Below are 17127 nucleotides of genomic sequence, written 5' to 3' on the forward strand. Positions count from 1 at the left end.
ATCATTCTAAATTGACTGTAGAGTGTGGGAGAAAAAAAAACTTGCGCTTTAATGCGTTTATAGGTATACGTGCATAATTGTGCATTGTTAATTGTATACCTATGTATATAACAGTGAAACCGCGGTATACGGACAATTTGTTGAATGCTGGCAGGGCAGGTAACCATATGGAAGCTCTTTTGAATTTGTTTCGGTGTTATGAATGACATTCTATTATCGAACCACTGTCGCCGAATCAGTCAGAAGCGTATCAATTTTTTTTTTTTTTTTTTTTTTACAGCCGGCTTTTCCCGCGTGTTTCCCCTTTTTACATTTTATGCGAACAGCGGAGAGGAAACGCGGCTTGTGCAGATCAGTGGACCGTTATAATTCTCGATGAAATGTCTGTCACCGGATTAATTGCGCAACGCGCAAAATTCGATTACAATTTTTATTCTATTTTTTGTTTTAATTTCTTTTTTTTTCACTCTTTCCCTCCCTTTTTCCACCCGACTCCCCATTCGCATCTAATGGGACCACCGAGCCTGCCAAGGGGAGGGGCTGTCGCTAAAGTTGGTGAATTTGATAAAAGGACTTTGACGATGAAGCTCACACACGGACTCGCGAAACATTCGTAACGCTAGGTTATGGAATTGGTGTGTGTGCGTCGTTTTTCAAACTTTGTAATTTGCGTAAACAAAATAATCTTCTTTAACGCGACACCGTTCAGATCTCCAGACAAGCTGTTCTCTGCACGGGCACGCATCATACACGCAAAGCTTGAGTATTGTCTCGTTGAAATTCAAAAACAAATCGTACATACATATATATGTTTATATACATATATATATATATATATATGAATGCAACCACGCATTAGAATATCTCTGAAATTGGAGTTGCTAGTAGAAAATGTTTCAGACAATAACTGTATGGTTCCCAGGGGGAAGCAAACTGTTGATATCAGTTCAGTCGTAAGTATCGCTGCTTCCGAGCTACTGCCACGAACTTGATTTTCTTAAATGTTAATTGATTTTTTTTTTCAGCTACGAAAAAATTACTCTGCATTAAAAAAATTTCAAACATACGTGGTTAAAATGTCCAGCGCGAATTATCGTTACGCAAAATAATAAGTTCGCAGTCTTCTGCTATGTCTGAGGAAAGGTTATATATATATGTATGTATGTATAAAAATGTTGAGTATTATAAAGAGCCACTCGCTTGGAATTGAGCACTGTTTTTAATTGACTGGAACGAGCTTACTCTCTCCGGGGGATTTGATCCAGGTATTTCTGTCGGGATGTTTCGAGAAACACGCAGCCATTACACAAGGCTCTGGCACGATACGAAGAGGCATACTTTCAACTCGCTGCCGACACCCGGAACTCAATTCTCGACGGTCATTAAAATTGGTATAAGTAAACGACTTTTAGATGTCGCGGATAGAATCGAGGCGTCAGTAAAGTAAACGAAAATCAATCTTAGACACTCTCATGACGAACCTTAAGGGGGTAGTCTCCCATCTCAATGACTTTGTATAATAATTTTTTTTCGTCGTAAAATTTACTTAATAATTTCAAATTTTTAACACGTAACAGAACACGTTATGAAGTCATACGAAAAGTTTTTTTTCTTCGTTTTTGATGGTAAATCTCACTGGTATGGCCGCTTTAAATTATCTCTATTTAAATCTGACTGATATTCTACAAAAAAACAAAAATAAAAACTCTTGCACTTGTCGAGTGGAAATTTTCACGGCCGAAGCACCATCAAAATGATTTATTAATATTCGATTCATTATTTCAACAATTGAAGTTGAAAAAAGAGGTAAAAAATTTTCGAAGTCTGCTATTTTGTTTTTTTTTTCAATTTGCATTATTCTGCTACGGGCGATAGCGGCAAGTGTACTTTTTAATCTCTTAGTTTTTTTTTTCAAATGCTTAAAAATTGAGATATCGTGTCATGTCAGTCAGATTTAAATATGGGAAGCTTCAGGCGGCCATACAAGCAAGATTTACCACAAAAAACGAACAAAAAAGTTTCCCTTATTACTTTATAACTTCCTCTTTTATGCATAAAAAATTTAAGATAGTAAAATAAATTTTAGTATGCAACAAAATTATGAAAACATTGATTCTTCATAATGTGTTCATAAATTCTTCATAAAATCATAGTCTGGATCATAATTTATTGCCTGGAAAATATGTCATCATATTTCATGTAAGATTCATTTCCGTGCTTAAAATATTTTTGTTGGAAAATTGGATGCTCAATAATACCCGGTAAACAACGGACGGTGTCATACATTGACGTAGGTACAGGCTAAACATAGGCTGCCAAACTTTGTTCTACCGAAAATGATGAACATATCTTATAGTCACTCTCAGCAGGCGAGCTGTATTAAATTCTTGGAAGGAATGAAACTTTGCAAGCTGAGAGAAGTTGAAGTGAGCCTTGAAGCTGCTGATGAGTCGAAGAGAAAGTTGATGAAAAAATTTGCATTTGACAATTACATGATTTTTCACTTTTTTTTTTTCATTGCGCGGATGCTAAAATCTACTATGAAGAGGACTGCGAATGAAGGAATCGTATGCAGTTTGAAAATTGCAAATTTTTGCCATTATCACCGAGTCGGAAACTGGACCGTGTCGTAATAATTTTTTTCATATATACATGTATAGATATACATATAATAATCATCGAATACACACGCGTGTTGTAGTTGTCTCTCCTGCACGTCAGACATAAAGGTTAATTGGTTTCTGATATACTGCGGTGATGTGGAAAATCAGTATTGCAAAGAACTATAGGACATGGGAGGAGAAGTAGTCGAAAGAACGAGGAAAAATCAACACTGCGAATCATGAAGCGAAAACTTCTTTCTAAGTTCCCGTAGTGAATTAATGCCATGGCCACCCTTCGCACACGAGGCAAACTTCTTCGTCGAACTAATCAGCCGCCAGAAGACTTTTGCGATTAAGCTTTTCATTCGTAAATACACCGACTGGAACGTCGCTTTATCGCACAGATTCGGTACTTCTCGAATAAATGGAATAAGAGAAGAGAAAAAAATTGGAATAAAAACAATAATGATCTTCCTATAATTATTCAAAGCAGTGGAAAAACTTTATAAATTACAGATACAAACTTCTGACTACACGACTACTAACAATAAATTAAACCACAATAACGGAGTGAGAGATTTCCGAGTTTTCATTAAAGTGCGCTGCTACTAAACGTACTTCAAGCATTTCATTCGGTGACATCGAATAATTATCAGCATTGTAAAATTAATACCTAGGCAAATTCGGTAGCAGTAGTGCATAATTCGGCGTAATACTAATTCACTTAAACATTCCAAGAGAACTACAGAGGAGTGTGAAATGGATACTCGCGTTATAATTACGGCCTGCCTATAATGAGTGAAAGAAAAACCGACGTAAAACCAGGTTTGCAAACAAGATTTATTCCGTTTTTTCATTACGCTTATACATTTTTGCGGAATAAAATAGTACGCCGACTTACTCGCGCTGTTCTGACACCAACACACTTCGCGTAACGGATGGATAACTTTCCTTCCCGTGGCATGACGCCAAAAATCTTTCCCTCAATCTGAAAGATATGCAGGGATGAAATGGTGAAATAAACCTTCCGATCATGAATAGCGAGTTCGAAAGTAGGGCACAGCTCGTAAGATGTGAAGATTTTATTCTCTTCATAGAATCGTATACCGAAAAGAAATTTCGCCCAATGAAACACGAGTGTAATTAAAATAAATTCATTCGCGAAGCACGTCTGATGCGATTTAACTGTTTTTACATTTATGATTATATTTTTATTATTATTCCTTTATGGAACAGTGGTGGTGGAATAAAAATTATTAAAATTTGAATATCCCACGAAAGAAGCCGACTTGCGGTCATTGTATTATAAAATTGAAAATAAAAAACAAAACCACACGTACATAAAAGACTTCAGTCAAGTTGGCAAAGATTTAATTGAACAAAACGTGAAATGTGGTCGATGCATGTACATACATACGTAGGCATACGTGTAATAAGGACCTCGTGCAGGGAAGCGAGGACAGACACTGTATAAATATGCGCGTCTAGACACTGCACAGCTTGCCGTCGTGTGTTCGGCAATTGCTTATTTGGCGAGTGATTTAATTTGTTCGTTCACCAGAATGATAATAATATGGTTACTGCGTGTGTGTGTGTGCGTCTATAATATGAATCTGTCTAAGGCGTGGGTACTTTTACTATATTATGTATGTACGTTGTATTGCAGGTCGGTAGACGTTGAGTACAAAAAGAATTAAGTGCGCGTAATTGTCTCGGGCAGTATTTGACATTTGACACGTTATAACAATTTGGTCGAGTAAATTGAAAGGCTTTGTGTGCTGAAATTGAAAAGGTGTTTGAAATTTTCACGTAGATTTCTGTATGACCTTACTATTTTATTTTTTTTTCTTTCGCGTGTTCATTCAAATGCAACGCCGTGATGAAACTTCGCCGCCATTACGTTTCGTCGGTTTAAAAAATTGATCGTTACTTCGTGTGATTAATACTCTTTAACTAACGCCTGTGTGAGCCTCAAAGGGTAATTAAAAATTGTCAACCCTCGGTCGAATTCTAGTATTTACGCAACGATCGAGTAGAGCCTACAGGGCCGTTAATCGTTACGTTAATTAAACAGGATTATTGAAAATAACAAACGTGAATGAATGTGGATTACTTAATAAGTTCGGCGATCCGCAAATGAGCAATCGAATAATCATAGAGTACAAACTATTTGTAGAGGGAAAATTTTTGTTATGCCTAAGTTTACGTGAAATTATTTTATTCAAAGTAAAAGAAAAATACTTATTCCTCCCGGATTTTACTCAGGTAAATACTTTTAACGAACTTTTTCCTTCAGTTAATTTTTTTTCTCCCCCAACGGTTTACTTTGCACAGCTTATAATGGGTTCAAAACTCGGACAAACTTCTTTTTTTGCGGTCAATACACAAGCAAAAGCGAAAATTTACGATCTTGTTTTGGATGACTTTTCAGACACACTAAGAAAAAAACACAGTAAGGATTTATCGCGATCAAGTTTTGCATGTTTGTACCAACAGAAATGATTTATTCTGCACAGTGTTGAGAACTGAGTGGACGTATAGATATGCTCAAATTTTGACTGTCAATTCGGCTATGAATGAAAGTTACTGCGTTGATCAAATTCGATATCGTGAACGGTGATATTGTTTGAAACGGCCACCCTCGCTTTCATTAGCAAAATCGCAGTTTTCCATTGCTCCGGAAAAGTTTGAAAACAGTTTTCGTCGAATCGTTAGAAGTAGAACGTCATTCGTACACCCAACCGGCCACTCTAGAAAATTGTCTGCAAATTTACGGGCTTTCGTTATTTACATATTTTCGTTATCGTTAACGGGAATTTGTCGATAGTAGTAAAGTAGTAATTGATTGTGATTTTTATTCAGAAAATACGGTTTCTGAATATTTTTAACCCAGATTTTTAACCAGCATCAGGTGAAACGCGAGACTGGTGTCGATTCATCAACGTGGACCCCGATACTGTAATCCCAATCCAGCCAGTCCCTCGCATAAGTGACGTGTAACCAAATTATCCTCGGCTTCTGATGCCTCGAGCATGGAACTGGTTAGTCAAGCCGAGGGCTGGGACCGCCAAAAGTTGCGTTAGTTGGCTCGCGGGTCACGCCGGCGAATATGGGGTTAGGGTGAGCGGATTGCGAGAGCAGTTTATAACAGCTTACGTCACTCAGATGGGGTGAACCCGGCTTTTCCGAAGCATTTTAGTGCCGTTATACATAATGACGTGATAAAAACTTGAAGTTCGGTGTTGGCTGTACGCAATTAGAATTATTATTCAATCACTCTTGGCTGATCGTGAGAGCTCGGAGTCCGTGATGTCAGCTTCCGGTTCGCGCAACAGAACGAGGAGACGGTTTAGTTTTTCTTTGGTGAAAAATGCTTGGTAAAAAAGATGATTATTTTGCGCTTTCTCGAGAACTAGAGAGAAACTTAGGCCAGAGTAAGCGAAGCCAGGTATTCCGAGTGGCAAAAAAGCACGGAGGGATGCAAATTTCAGCTCCTCGACTCGACTGATATATTGTTGAAACTCTGCTCTCCTGCCACGAGCCTCGTTACGTTCTGTGTACTTATTTGTTCCTTTATTTATTTTCGCGAATTTTCTCGCTCTTTTTGACAATTTTAATAATTCATACTAAAAAATCAGGCCGAGTGCGCGCGCTAAAATTCTTTCGCAATAACGAACGAGGAGGGAACGACTGATGTATAAGCTCGAGAGGTGAAAAGCTCGGTGCTTTCGAGCTGACGGATAATTGGCAGCGTTCACTCTTGTGGACCGGGTTCGCACGGAGACGATTATGGATTAGAGTAGAAATTTTCCATCAAGAAATTCCGCAAAAAATCTCCCTCCGTTCAGGCAACAAGACTGTTTTCAATTTCCTCCATGCTCTCGCAATCAGTCACATCGACGTTCCTTCGCTGGTTTGCGAAGTGAATTTTTCCAAAGTGAAATCTATCCAAAGTATCGTCCCTGGAAGAGCAAACGTTGGTCCATCTAAGTCGGAAGGTAAAGATATTATCACCCAGCGATCTTCGCGTTTTTTCCTTCTACCTCAACTTTTAACCTTTAATCAATTCCGCACAAGGCAACGCTGCATAAGTTCACGGGATGGAACATCGAGTCATCGAGGCATTCGCCTAAAATCTGATTCGGCAAATTGGTTTCTTTCAAGGACCGGAAGCCCATTTTTGGCGAATGACTTTAGCGTCGATACCGTTGCCTACGCTGCTCTCTTCAAACTTCCGATGAAGATAAAGATGAAGTACACTGGTACTCGAGCACCTTACTGGTTAATTAGCATCGAACGATTTGCTTTCTCCACGTGTTATTCCATTACAGGAAAGCTCGTCAGACATAAGGCTTCCAATAACAAAATTACTTTCTTTCCCGCATGCTAGGTGCCCGCTTGGATCGTAGTCGCCTGTTTTCGTCCTCACCGCAGGTTATCGCGTCTTACATATCCACTCCAGTTTTCCTTTATCGCCCGCACCTCTGGGTGTAATTTCTTAGCATTATCTAGGCTCGAGTTACTTGGTAGTTCAATTTATATTCCACGTCGACTCACATACTATGTACAGCTTTGGGTGCTCTTAGGGGGCTTATATCCCTTCGCACAAGATATACTTCCTTCTACACGTTTTCTTTTATCTCTTCATCTCTCCTGCCTTGTGTCCTTCGGCCTCCCTCCAGTCACGTAAACATAGACTTGTCCGATAAGTGGGACGGTGTTTGTAAGGAAATGTTTTCTCATTTCTTCACCTTACATTCTCCGCGTAATTCTATGCAGATAAGTTTTACGTTTTAATGACCAAGTTGAACTGCGGCATTGCACTTTAACGATGCTGGTTCGTATTTAACAGTTTTCTTTGCAAATGAACGTTTGTACAGTCAGCGGTGCATTCTTTCTCGGAGATAATTACATCTCTTTGTACGAGTCCTTTTATCTGAAAATAAGGCATCGCGATCGTTGACAGAATAGAAAGCTTAGGTATCACCTCGACATTGGACCTGCGTATAACCTCTGGGAATATTTCTTGATGGGTGAAAAAGACCGGCGGTAAGTCGTTTGAACAGCTGTGACTTGAAAAAGTGCTTTTGACGGAAATAAAATGTTTGAGGTTTATCCGACTTTCCAGCGTTGTACGAGGAAAAAGAACAGAAAATGAGTGGGTGCACCGCGGTGATGTAGGCAAATAGGGATGTAGCTATGTATTTATGCAGGTACATACATACCTACGTGAGATTTCTATTCACGTGCTTATTGCACGGGTTAAACGGGTGCAATTGCAAATAACTGAAAGCTCGGGGATTAAGGCTACACGTCAGGAGCTAAGCAGGAAGCCCAATAAACCAGCCATTAACCAGAATAGTCTTTTAATCCTACTGCAGTGTAATAAGGGACGATGCTTCATGGTTTTCAAAGCTGAGGGTGAACGTGACCTGGAGCTTATTTTTCTCTTTAGTGATTGCATCCTCTGCCGGTGAAGTAGAGTTTTTAGAAACCTGCAGAATATGACGGAAAACTCATGTACCGCGTAATGACGCCCATCAACGATACAACTTGAAGTAATTACTGGAAAAGCGGATCGTGTAACTCAGATGGAAAATATTCACGAGGCGCGGTGCACATGTATAGTGAATATGAGTGGTCGGAAATAAGAGCAATAAATTTATTGTGCGAAATTTTTTAACTATTTATCATGTCTCGTTGCAGTGGAGGTAATGTTCCTGATTTGGGGAATCAGATTGTGCATCGTAGTGAGGAAGGCGCCCTCGGAGTTTAACGAAAGTCGTTTCATCTCAATGGCGATTTACAACGAATTTCTACTATCCGTTTTCCTCAACGTTTCAATGTGAGTATATACATATGATTTGTACCGCGCACTAAAAATCATCCTCTGCAATATCGTCATTCTTATCTTATTATACCTTGTCGAAATGTCGATCATCATTTGACTACTCAAAGCCTAGATGATGTCAACAGATGAAAAATTTAACGTAGAGTTGGCATAAAGTCAAGTAAGCTGGTGACTATTCACCTCAGATGTGGTGTAATGGCTGCGGTCAATAAGTAAAAATTCGAAGCAAAAAAGTCACAATCAAAACAAAGTCAAATCAAAAATTGGTTATCGTATCGAACTCGGCATAGTGAATATGATATATTTTTCTTTTATTTTTCTTTTGTGGTAACAAGTCAATTCACAGTCGACTTGTACACCATTGACTGTCAATTGACAACCTAGCTGACATCCGTAAAGGGATGGTTAACATCTAGTAAACTATTGGTTACAAATACGCCCTCTCCGCCAGTCTCCGATTGATTGACTTCATTTTTTGCCGTCAATAAGTCAAATGCGAATCTACCGTGTGCTACTTGGGATTCGTCTCAACGAGGAAACAGACCGTAAGAAAAGAATAATTGTTGGGAGATCGTTTGCCACACCAATTATGCTCACTTCTATGTACTCCAAGCGATTTGTCGGACTAGCTTTTACTACACGGGTACGTACAATAATATTCAATAATACCTTAACGTTTCAACTAGCTTTTTTCCTGTCCGAAACGAAATGCGAGTTTGATTCTGTATAATGACTGGTCAGAGAATGGGATGCGTGTCGGCTGTATCGCCAGTCATTGTCACGTAATTGGTATATCATAAGAATCGAACAATCATTTTGGTTCCGAGCGAAAACAAGGTAGCCGGAAGCGGAAGGCATTAATGAATATTAATGTACATCCGATTGACTTAGAGACAACGTACCTAGACCTAGATGCGTAATCGAGGTGTACAGAGGACACTGGAGAAGGTCTGACGCTGCCAGCGTGGGAGAGATAATCTCTGAAGGTGCTTAACTCTGTGTACAGTTTCTATACCTTGAGTTTCATTCGAAAGTCCGAAATCCTCGGATAAGCTACCGCGGCATTTTACGCCGTTATACCATCTGCATGCTTATTAGGAGTTTACCGAAGTAACTTAGTTAACTTTTCGTGCAAATTCTGGAGCCAAACGTGGTGTCGTATTAAGGATGAGTACAGCATTAGATTAAATTTATCGCATTATAGTCTAGGAATAGGGATCCGAATCTCGTTACACAATACTGATCTAAATGGCATTGATCGTGCACTATACCGATGCCAAATTGCATCAACGTATCAGAGCGTGTGAACGGGTCACATTGTATTCCTAATCGGATTTCATCTTAACTGTATTCCTGGTTATACCTTTGATCGATCGAATTCCAATGATTTTACGACTCTGTACACCGCGATGAATTGAGGGAATTTCGGAATGTTGATGCAGTAAATAAATCGTGTTTCACATTTTTTTCTCCCTGCAAGGGTAGAACAGTAAATACTATCATTTCATAAAATTTCAAACGGTTTTATTCCTTCAGGAAATGAAGAACAAAGTGTATAATACAATTTGCTTGATTCTTAGGGACTCCGACATCTCAATTGAACTGAAAACATATTTATGGCCACGATAGTATCTTTAACGAATTAGCGTCGATTGAAACAGGATGTATTTATACTTCTATAAAAGAACGAGGATACTATAAGTAATTATTTTTCTTAAAAATTAAATTAAATTGAAAAATAATGCGAAATTAATCAACGTTTCTGATTATCGGTAAATTCATGCATGAGCAATCTATGTAACCTCGAAATTGTTTAATTGCGGACACCGGTGACAAGACTCGTCAATGCTTGCGTGAAATTGTCAATGTTGTAGCTCATTCACAATCGCTGGGTACAGGGCTATTTCTGCATGCATATAACGCGTAAACACGGCACACGCGCAATTCAAACACCATCATCCTCTGCCGACGGTGATGGCCAGTTGGCCTGTTTCACGAACCGGAGACGAAATCGCGTTTATTGCTTTCCGCATAGCAGGACACTTAGCGAATTGCCGCAGCCCTTGCCGGGTCATTACAGGGGATGCCTGCCGGCAGGAAATCGAGGAAAAGTGTCGTTTCGAGTCCCAACTGTCGCAGGAGAAAAATTAAAACATTATCAAAGTTGCGTACGTATCCGTAACTGTTCACTCAACCGGCACATGTTGAGATCCATACGATCGGAAAACAAGTCGTCAGATAGGGGTTACCGTTTGTGCCGAATGCGCCATCTTTGTCCAGTCGTACAGAGCGATTTAACTTTTTATTAAGAATATCTTCTGCAGTCAATATCAGTGCAGTTTTTGTCTACTCAGTTGTTTGGAAATCAAATTTTACAACGCTTAAAGCTGACCAAACACTTTTGTGCTATTTCTAGCCAAGTATATTTCTCTACGCGTAATGTATACAGTCACGAATGGTACGATTAATGGTCACACGCGGTACTAAGGTGGCCAAAAGTGGTTTGTCTACTCCATTACTGTTTTTTCTCTCTTTTACCTCTGACGCTTAAATTAATGACAATATTTCGGGCATGCGAACGAGCGGTAGAAAATTTACTCGCTTTTGAAGTTGTCTCTTTTCTTTATTTCTGCGTCAAATGAAAATACTTTGGAGTGTTTTTGTTCAGAGCTGCATATAAAATAGGGCTGTTAAGCCCTTTTTCTTGTTTGAAATACGTGGACTTCGATATTTGGAAATCATATGACATACGTCTACAAAAATAAAGGGACGGTAAAGAGCCGCGAATACGGAAAGCTCTTGAATTCTATTTATCAATCGTGATTATTGTTTTGGCTCGTGTAGCTGGATTCAATTTTCGAAGAACGGGGAGAAACACGCAGGGTGATAAATTCAATGTCGTCGAAGCTGGTAACGCCTTTTTTGCCGAAAACCGCTGAGGCAGTGATATACAGCGTAATATTTATGACTCACTTTTTTAAATGTAAAATTCCGGCTGGTTCATGATATATCAAAATATTGCCTTCGCAGCTCCGGGTCACGCGCGGAAGACACTCTCCCAGCCTCTCTCACAATCAGCCTCTCTCAGCCACCCTCTGTGTCTCACCGTAACCTGTCTGTTTGCAGGGTGCGAATAATATCGCCAGTGATCGAACTTTTCCCTGACAGCTGCTCCTGAATGATCGCATCCACATGCCTGACACTTTATTTATGCTCGTATTTTACTGTTTCAGGTTGTTTTTACAGTCACCGGCTAATCCGGATCTGCTCTACATCATATTCTTCTGTCACACCCAACTGACCGTCACGCTCTTGTTGTGTCTCATTTTTGGAAGCAAGGTAAAATTTCGAGTAATCTTATATTATGTACGAGGCATTCCACTCCACTCGTTTTTCATCCGACTACGTACGACTCTCATCGTCGGTAATTTTTTTTTTTATTTCCAGTATGGTGTAGTGGACACAGAACATGTTTCATCGTGTTTTAAATTTTTTTAACCACGGGCTCGATTTTTACCGATCCTCAAAACAAAAAAATGCAATTCTTGAATGAACAGCCGCAATCGATTAAATCGATTAAATTCAAATTTTGCTCATAAATTCTTTGTTAAACAATGAAACCTTCGAGACCAAGGTAGAAGTGGGCGAAAGCTTTTTTAGTTTAAAAGATACGGGTGAAACAAGTAATTAAAAAGCCAGAAATATTTAATTAAATATAAATTTTTTAAATACTTACATATTTATATTTCAGTCGTTTGTTTCTCATTTTTCAATCACTTGCTTCACTTGCAGCTTCTCGATCAAAAGCTTGTCCATTTCCATCTTGGTCTCAAAATTTTCGTTTTTCAACAGAGAATGAATGACAAAAAATTCGAAGCGAATCGCTTGGAGCAAAATATTTTTTCAAAATCAAACCCGTCACCTAGAAAATCTAAAAACCGTTGAAAGACGTTTTTTGTTTGCACACTCCACACCATATTTAAGAATAAAAAAAATCGCCGATCGCGAGGGTGAAGCGTGGGGAGGAATGGCTCATATACCGTGTATCATTATGATTCTCTGCTGATAGTATTTTTGGCTACGTGAAATTGGCATAGTAATTGCTTTATCGTTCTTAAAAGCGAGTTCTGCAACTGCGTACCGTTTTATCGGCGGAACGTAGGTACTATTATTAATGTGAATCCCAATGGAGGTTCCCTACGTTTTAACCCCATGTCCGCGATTTAATATCGTTCTTAACTCAAGCGCTCGTGACTTGGCCGCAAATCCAAAACTTTAATAACTGCAGAATGTTAGTGTTCCGGACCTGTTTCGCTAGTTCGGAAACTCCGGTTCTCTGCTATAATTCATATGTTATGCAAAGCGTAGTTTGTGTTTGGTATTCACAGGAATATTCCAAGCGAGCGCATTTATACAAACGTGTATTAAGCCAGTTCCATTCAAAGCCATTTTCAAAATGCCTTCTGCACTCCAACTGCGTTTAATCCGGTTTCACAATCGCTGCTCGGTGTCATATCAGTTGATGAAGTAATTATTAGTCTAGAGAAGAGCCGATTGTCTCTCAATTTTATTCGTAATCATATTGTCCATATACGGATGAAGCAATCAATTTGTTGGATGTTGGATGATATCTGTTATCCTGTGTGCATTGCTAGCGCTTTAGCGTCAGCTTGGGGTGGAAATGAATCAATGCAACAGGGGGCGGAAAGAATCATTCGCATCAAAGGCTGTGATGTGGATGACGATAACGATGCCCTTTGATACCCTAACCCTAGTGGGAAATTTATCTCCTCACTTGACGAGCAAATTGAATTACGCGTAATAAACGTCGGCCTAAATCCCTGGGGAACAATTCGTCTCTCTAGCTTCGCTGAGTATCCGTGTATGTCCACCGCTTGAACTTCTGACAGAAGATAAGAAGAGAATAACACGTGATGGAAGGATTTCTTTTCTTTTCTTTCTTTTTTTTTTTTGCCACATATACCCATGCATATTCCTTCGTTATGTACCTGCAGGCGTACATGGTATTTCGGGGTGGCGACAAGGAGGATTCTGCCGGCAAACTTCCTGGCGCTACGGGAAAGTTCCTGGGAAAATCCTGCCGCACTCAAGGGACGAGTAACCAGACAAACTCCATTACCTTGCAGCAAGGAAACTTCACCGAAGAGATCGACGGATTTTCGGTAAGGTCGAAGAAAAAGAAATTATGCGTAAGCTGTTCGAATGCGGAAAATTTTTAATATCTATCGAGAAAATGGTTGAGTTTTTTCATTGTCGTACACCCAAAAATGGCATTTTTCAGTGGACGAGAATCGACGCGTTACAGTGGAAACCACGTCCGTGTAACCTGGCTTATTCGCGAATGAAATTTTAATTTTGTTATTTGAAGAGCTAATTAGCCGAGCGCTTCATTTGCCAGAGGCAGGTTTAAAATACAAATTTACTTTTGCTTTTGGAAACTTAAAACGTGCGCGGAAAATTATAAAAAAAAATAAGGTGACACGAGAATACAAAAGCTATTTAAATTAATTGTTTTAAAATTCGAACATTATTGAAGTTGATAAGAAAATTAGCGAGGAAAGATTTCTGAAAGCTTCGGCTTCATTGTGTTTCGAAAAAATCTTGAGCATTTAATTTGAAACAATCGTCCATATAATCGGGTGTCAATGACGTTTAAAATAAAAACAGTGCACAAATTTACACATTTTGGTAGGAACGTTATTGTTAACGAAACTAATGGGGGCAGATGACCAAATTTGAGATTGTTTTTCAATATCTTCTTTCTTTAAGGCACGATAAAACAGTACGTTGATAGAAAATCCAGAGTACCACATCGGGGATTATTGAACGAGAAAATACTGTCACGTTTTTGTGAATTATTCCGTTTTAAAACTGTGTGGAGCGTACATCGTTCGGTCCCGCTTGAACGTATGTTCAAAAGATCAACAGAAGTAATTCGGCCAACCTTTATCAAAGAAAATTTTTTTTTTTTTTTTTAAGTCTGTGAAAAGCACCCTAATGTTCTATTGATCGTCGTTTGCTTCCATTTCGTGCACCGATGGACGTCAAGGGAAAAATTAAGTGATTCCGGGGTAAAAGAAAAAATTCTGAGAAATTAGAATGTCGACTTTTCATTTATCGTTGTCAACGTACTTGAATGGAGGACCGAAAAGGTCCGCGACTTTTCAGAACGCGGATAAGTGTTTTGCAAAAGAGAATTTAGACTCGGTCAAATTCGTCGATTTTATATTCGTCGACCAGTTATACGTTGAGAACGAGGTTGAGAAGGTTGAAAGTGAAAATGGCGTGAACGAATATAAGGCATTCTATCCCAAACAGATCTACCCCGGACCCTCGCCATCAGCATTTTTATTTTATTTATTTATTTTTCAAATATGGTGGAGAATGTGTAAAAAACATCTTTCGTCGAGTTTTAGACTTTTTTAACCACGGGTTTGATTCTTATTGTTTTAAAAAGTACGAAACTCCGATACTCTTGCCTTCTTCGCAGGGAATTGAACAGGTATAATATAAATATATAACGATTTACTTTTGGTAGCTAATTTTTTCCTCTGTAGGTACTTCGTAATACCCTAAATATGATTTTTCGGATTTGTACAAAGGTATAATAGAAACATTGAAGTAAAAAATTCGCCTGCATTTAAAGCTCGAAAACAACGAAAAAAAGATTGCCATCCAGAAATTCACTCATGATTAATTATTTCACGAATTAAAGTGGAGGTGAGTTCGAAGGTTTATAATTTCCAACTATCTTACTGCGTCCGCAACGCGTGAGTTTCGTTTTCCGTTGGCTATGTTTTAGGATGAATTTCGTCGGATCTACACGCAGCTCGAGTACCTAAAAAAGAAAAATATGCGTCTGGGTAACCGGCACGTGGTTGCAAAAATCGCGGCGATGCAGGACGCGGCGAACCGAGGCGAACCTCAAGTATCAACGATCCAGGCGGTTTCGTCGAGCCTGCGATTGAATAACTTGAGCATTTCGGAGCCGGAATTAGACCCGGAATCGAAACAGCGAGCTAAGGATAAGGAGGTGGCAAAGAATTTGGAAAAACGAAGGGACGAAACGGTGAGAAATGGTTCGAGGACTAAGGAAACGAACCTTGACGCAAAAAATACCAACACTCCAGAGATAACGGTGGACAAAGTGGACTCTAAGGAGATACTGGACAGAAAACTCCTTGAGAGTGATGAAAAGGGGACTACCAAGGATACGGTTTCCAAGTCCTTGCAAACCACAGCTGTTCTCGTCGGCGGGCAGGAAGACATCCTCGAGGTTGGCGTCGAGGTTAACAAAGTTAAGGACGAGGCGGTCAAGGATAAGTGTAAAAATAAATCAGGACACGCCAGGACTCACGCGATAGTTATCAATCTCGACGACAAGAGTAGATTTTCGGAAGAAGTCACTGTTTAAATAATATTGAGAAAAGGAAAAACGCAAATGTAGCTCGTGCCCGTATATCTGCTGATCGGTCGCTATAATTATAATTATAATATTAGATATAATATCGCAGCTTTATAAAACTTCGAAACGGCGCGTTACGCAAATCATTATCGTTGTTATCATTGCTGTTACGATATTATTCATTTTTTACGCATAAAAAGTATAAATATATAGGTATGTATATGGATATACATGCACACGTATACACAGGTGTACATATATATATATATACATATATAAATAATGATTCTTCCAATAAATACCGCCGAGTATTATTTCACATATGCATCTAATAAATGTATACGTGTATGCTATATTATATTGTACATAAAATCGTTTCTATATTACGTATAATACATGAATATAGTCGAAGGTTTAATTTGTAAATAATAACGTGCTTATACCGACATATTCATTGCGTATGATGTGTTGGAAATTGCTTAGGATATAATAATAATAATAATAATACGGGAGAACTTGACGTGAACAAATATCTACCTACCTGGTAATACATACGTGTAATGTATAATAATATATTTGAATTTTAACGAAAATTTAAAGAGATACGATTGAAAGAATAAAGATAGAAGTAAAAAACGGAATTGTAAATAATATGTGTACGTATAATAATATTATAAATTTCCGTCACCATCGCGGAGCGTATATCAATAATTTAACGTAACGATGCTACCCAAATTGAATGGTATAATGAAACAAAAGAAGAAACATGATTTCGAAAAACAAAATTTCATCTTTTATATCGCAGCTGCACATGGTTATAAATTTTGACGGTTCCGCGTCGTGAATATCACATGTATGTACTAAAGCTCTCGCTTCGCTCGAAGGAAGTTGTTTTTCTACCGTAATGCTCTCATCGTTTTGTCTCGTACAAGCTGTTATTTGCACGGTTTCAACAGGGGCCCAACCTGAGCCCCGTAAGGCCCCCTTTGCGACCGTCGATCAAATAATTATTTAGCATAAGCTTTCAAACGTTTAATTTAATTATTAGGTATGGGGAAATGTAATTCGATTTCCATACTCTTTCGCTATATCGGCATGAAATAGCTTATATTATACGAATACTTCGTATACTATACCTAATGTATATCCCTATTTTACGTTATATTTCCAGAATTCTCCTGCAAACAGATACACACACACACACACACACACACAGGTCCATAGATATAGCGTTGTAAATAACGATA

The 17127-nt window shown here is 38.7% G+C and overlaps 1 protein-coding gene across 1 annotated transcript in view; it reads left to right on the forward strand.

The window, feature by feature from the left end:
- The window catches only part of LOC124413884 (probable G-protein coupled receptor CG31760), a 129934-nt gene extending 113837 nt beyond the window's left edge, over positions 1-16097 (forward strand). Inside the window, exons 9-12 of the mRNA XM_046894677.1 lie at positions 8310-8448; positions 11688-11793; positions 13470-13637; positions 15278-16097. Coding sequence (XP_046750633.1) covers positions 8310-8448; positions 11688-11793; positions 13470-13637; positions 15278-15889 — 1025 coding nt within the window. The 3' untranslated portion in view covers positions 15890-16097. The remainder of the gene's footprint in view (positions 1-8309; positions 8449-11687; positions 11794-13469; positions 13638-15277) is intronic.
- The last annotated feature ends 1030 nt before the right edge of the window (positions 16098-17127 follow it).

The sequence above is a fragment of the Diprion similis genome, chromosome 2, assembly GCF_021155765.1.
Source record: "Diprion similis isolate iyDipSimi1 chromosome 2, iyDipSimi1.1, whole genome shotgun sequence".
Classification (NCBI taxonomy): domain Eukaryota; kingdom Metazoa; phylum Arthropoda; class Insecta; order Hymenoptera; family Diprionidae; genus Diprion; species Diprion similis.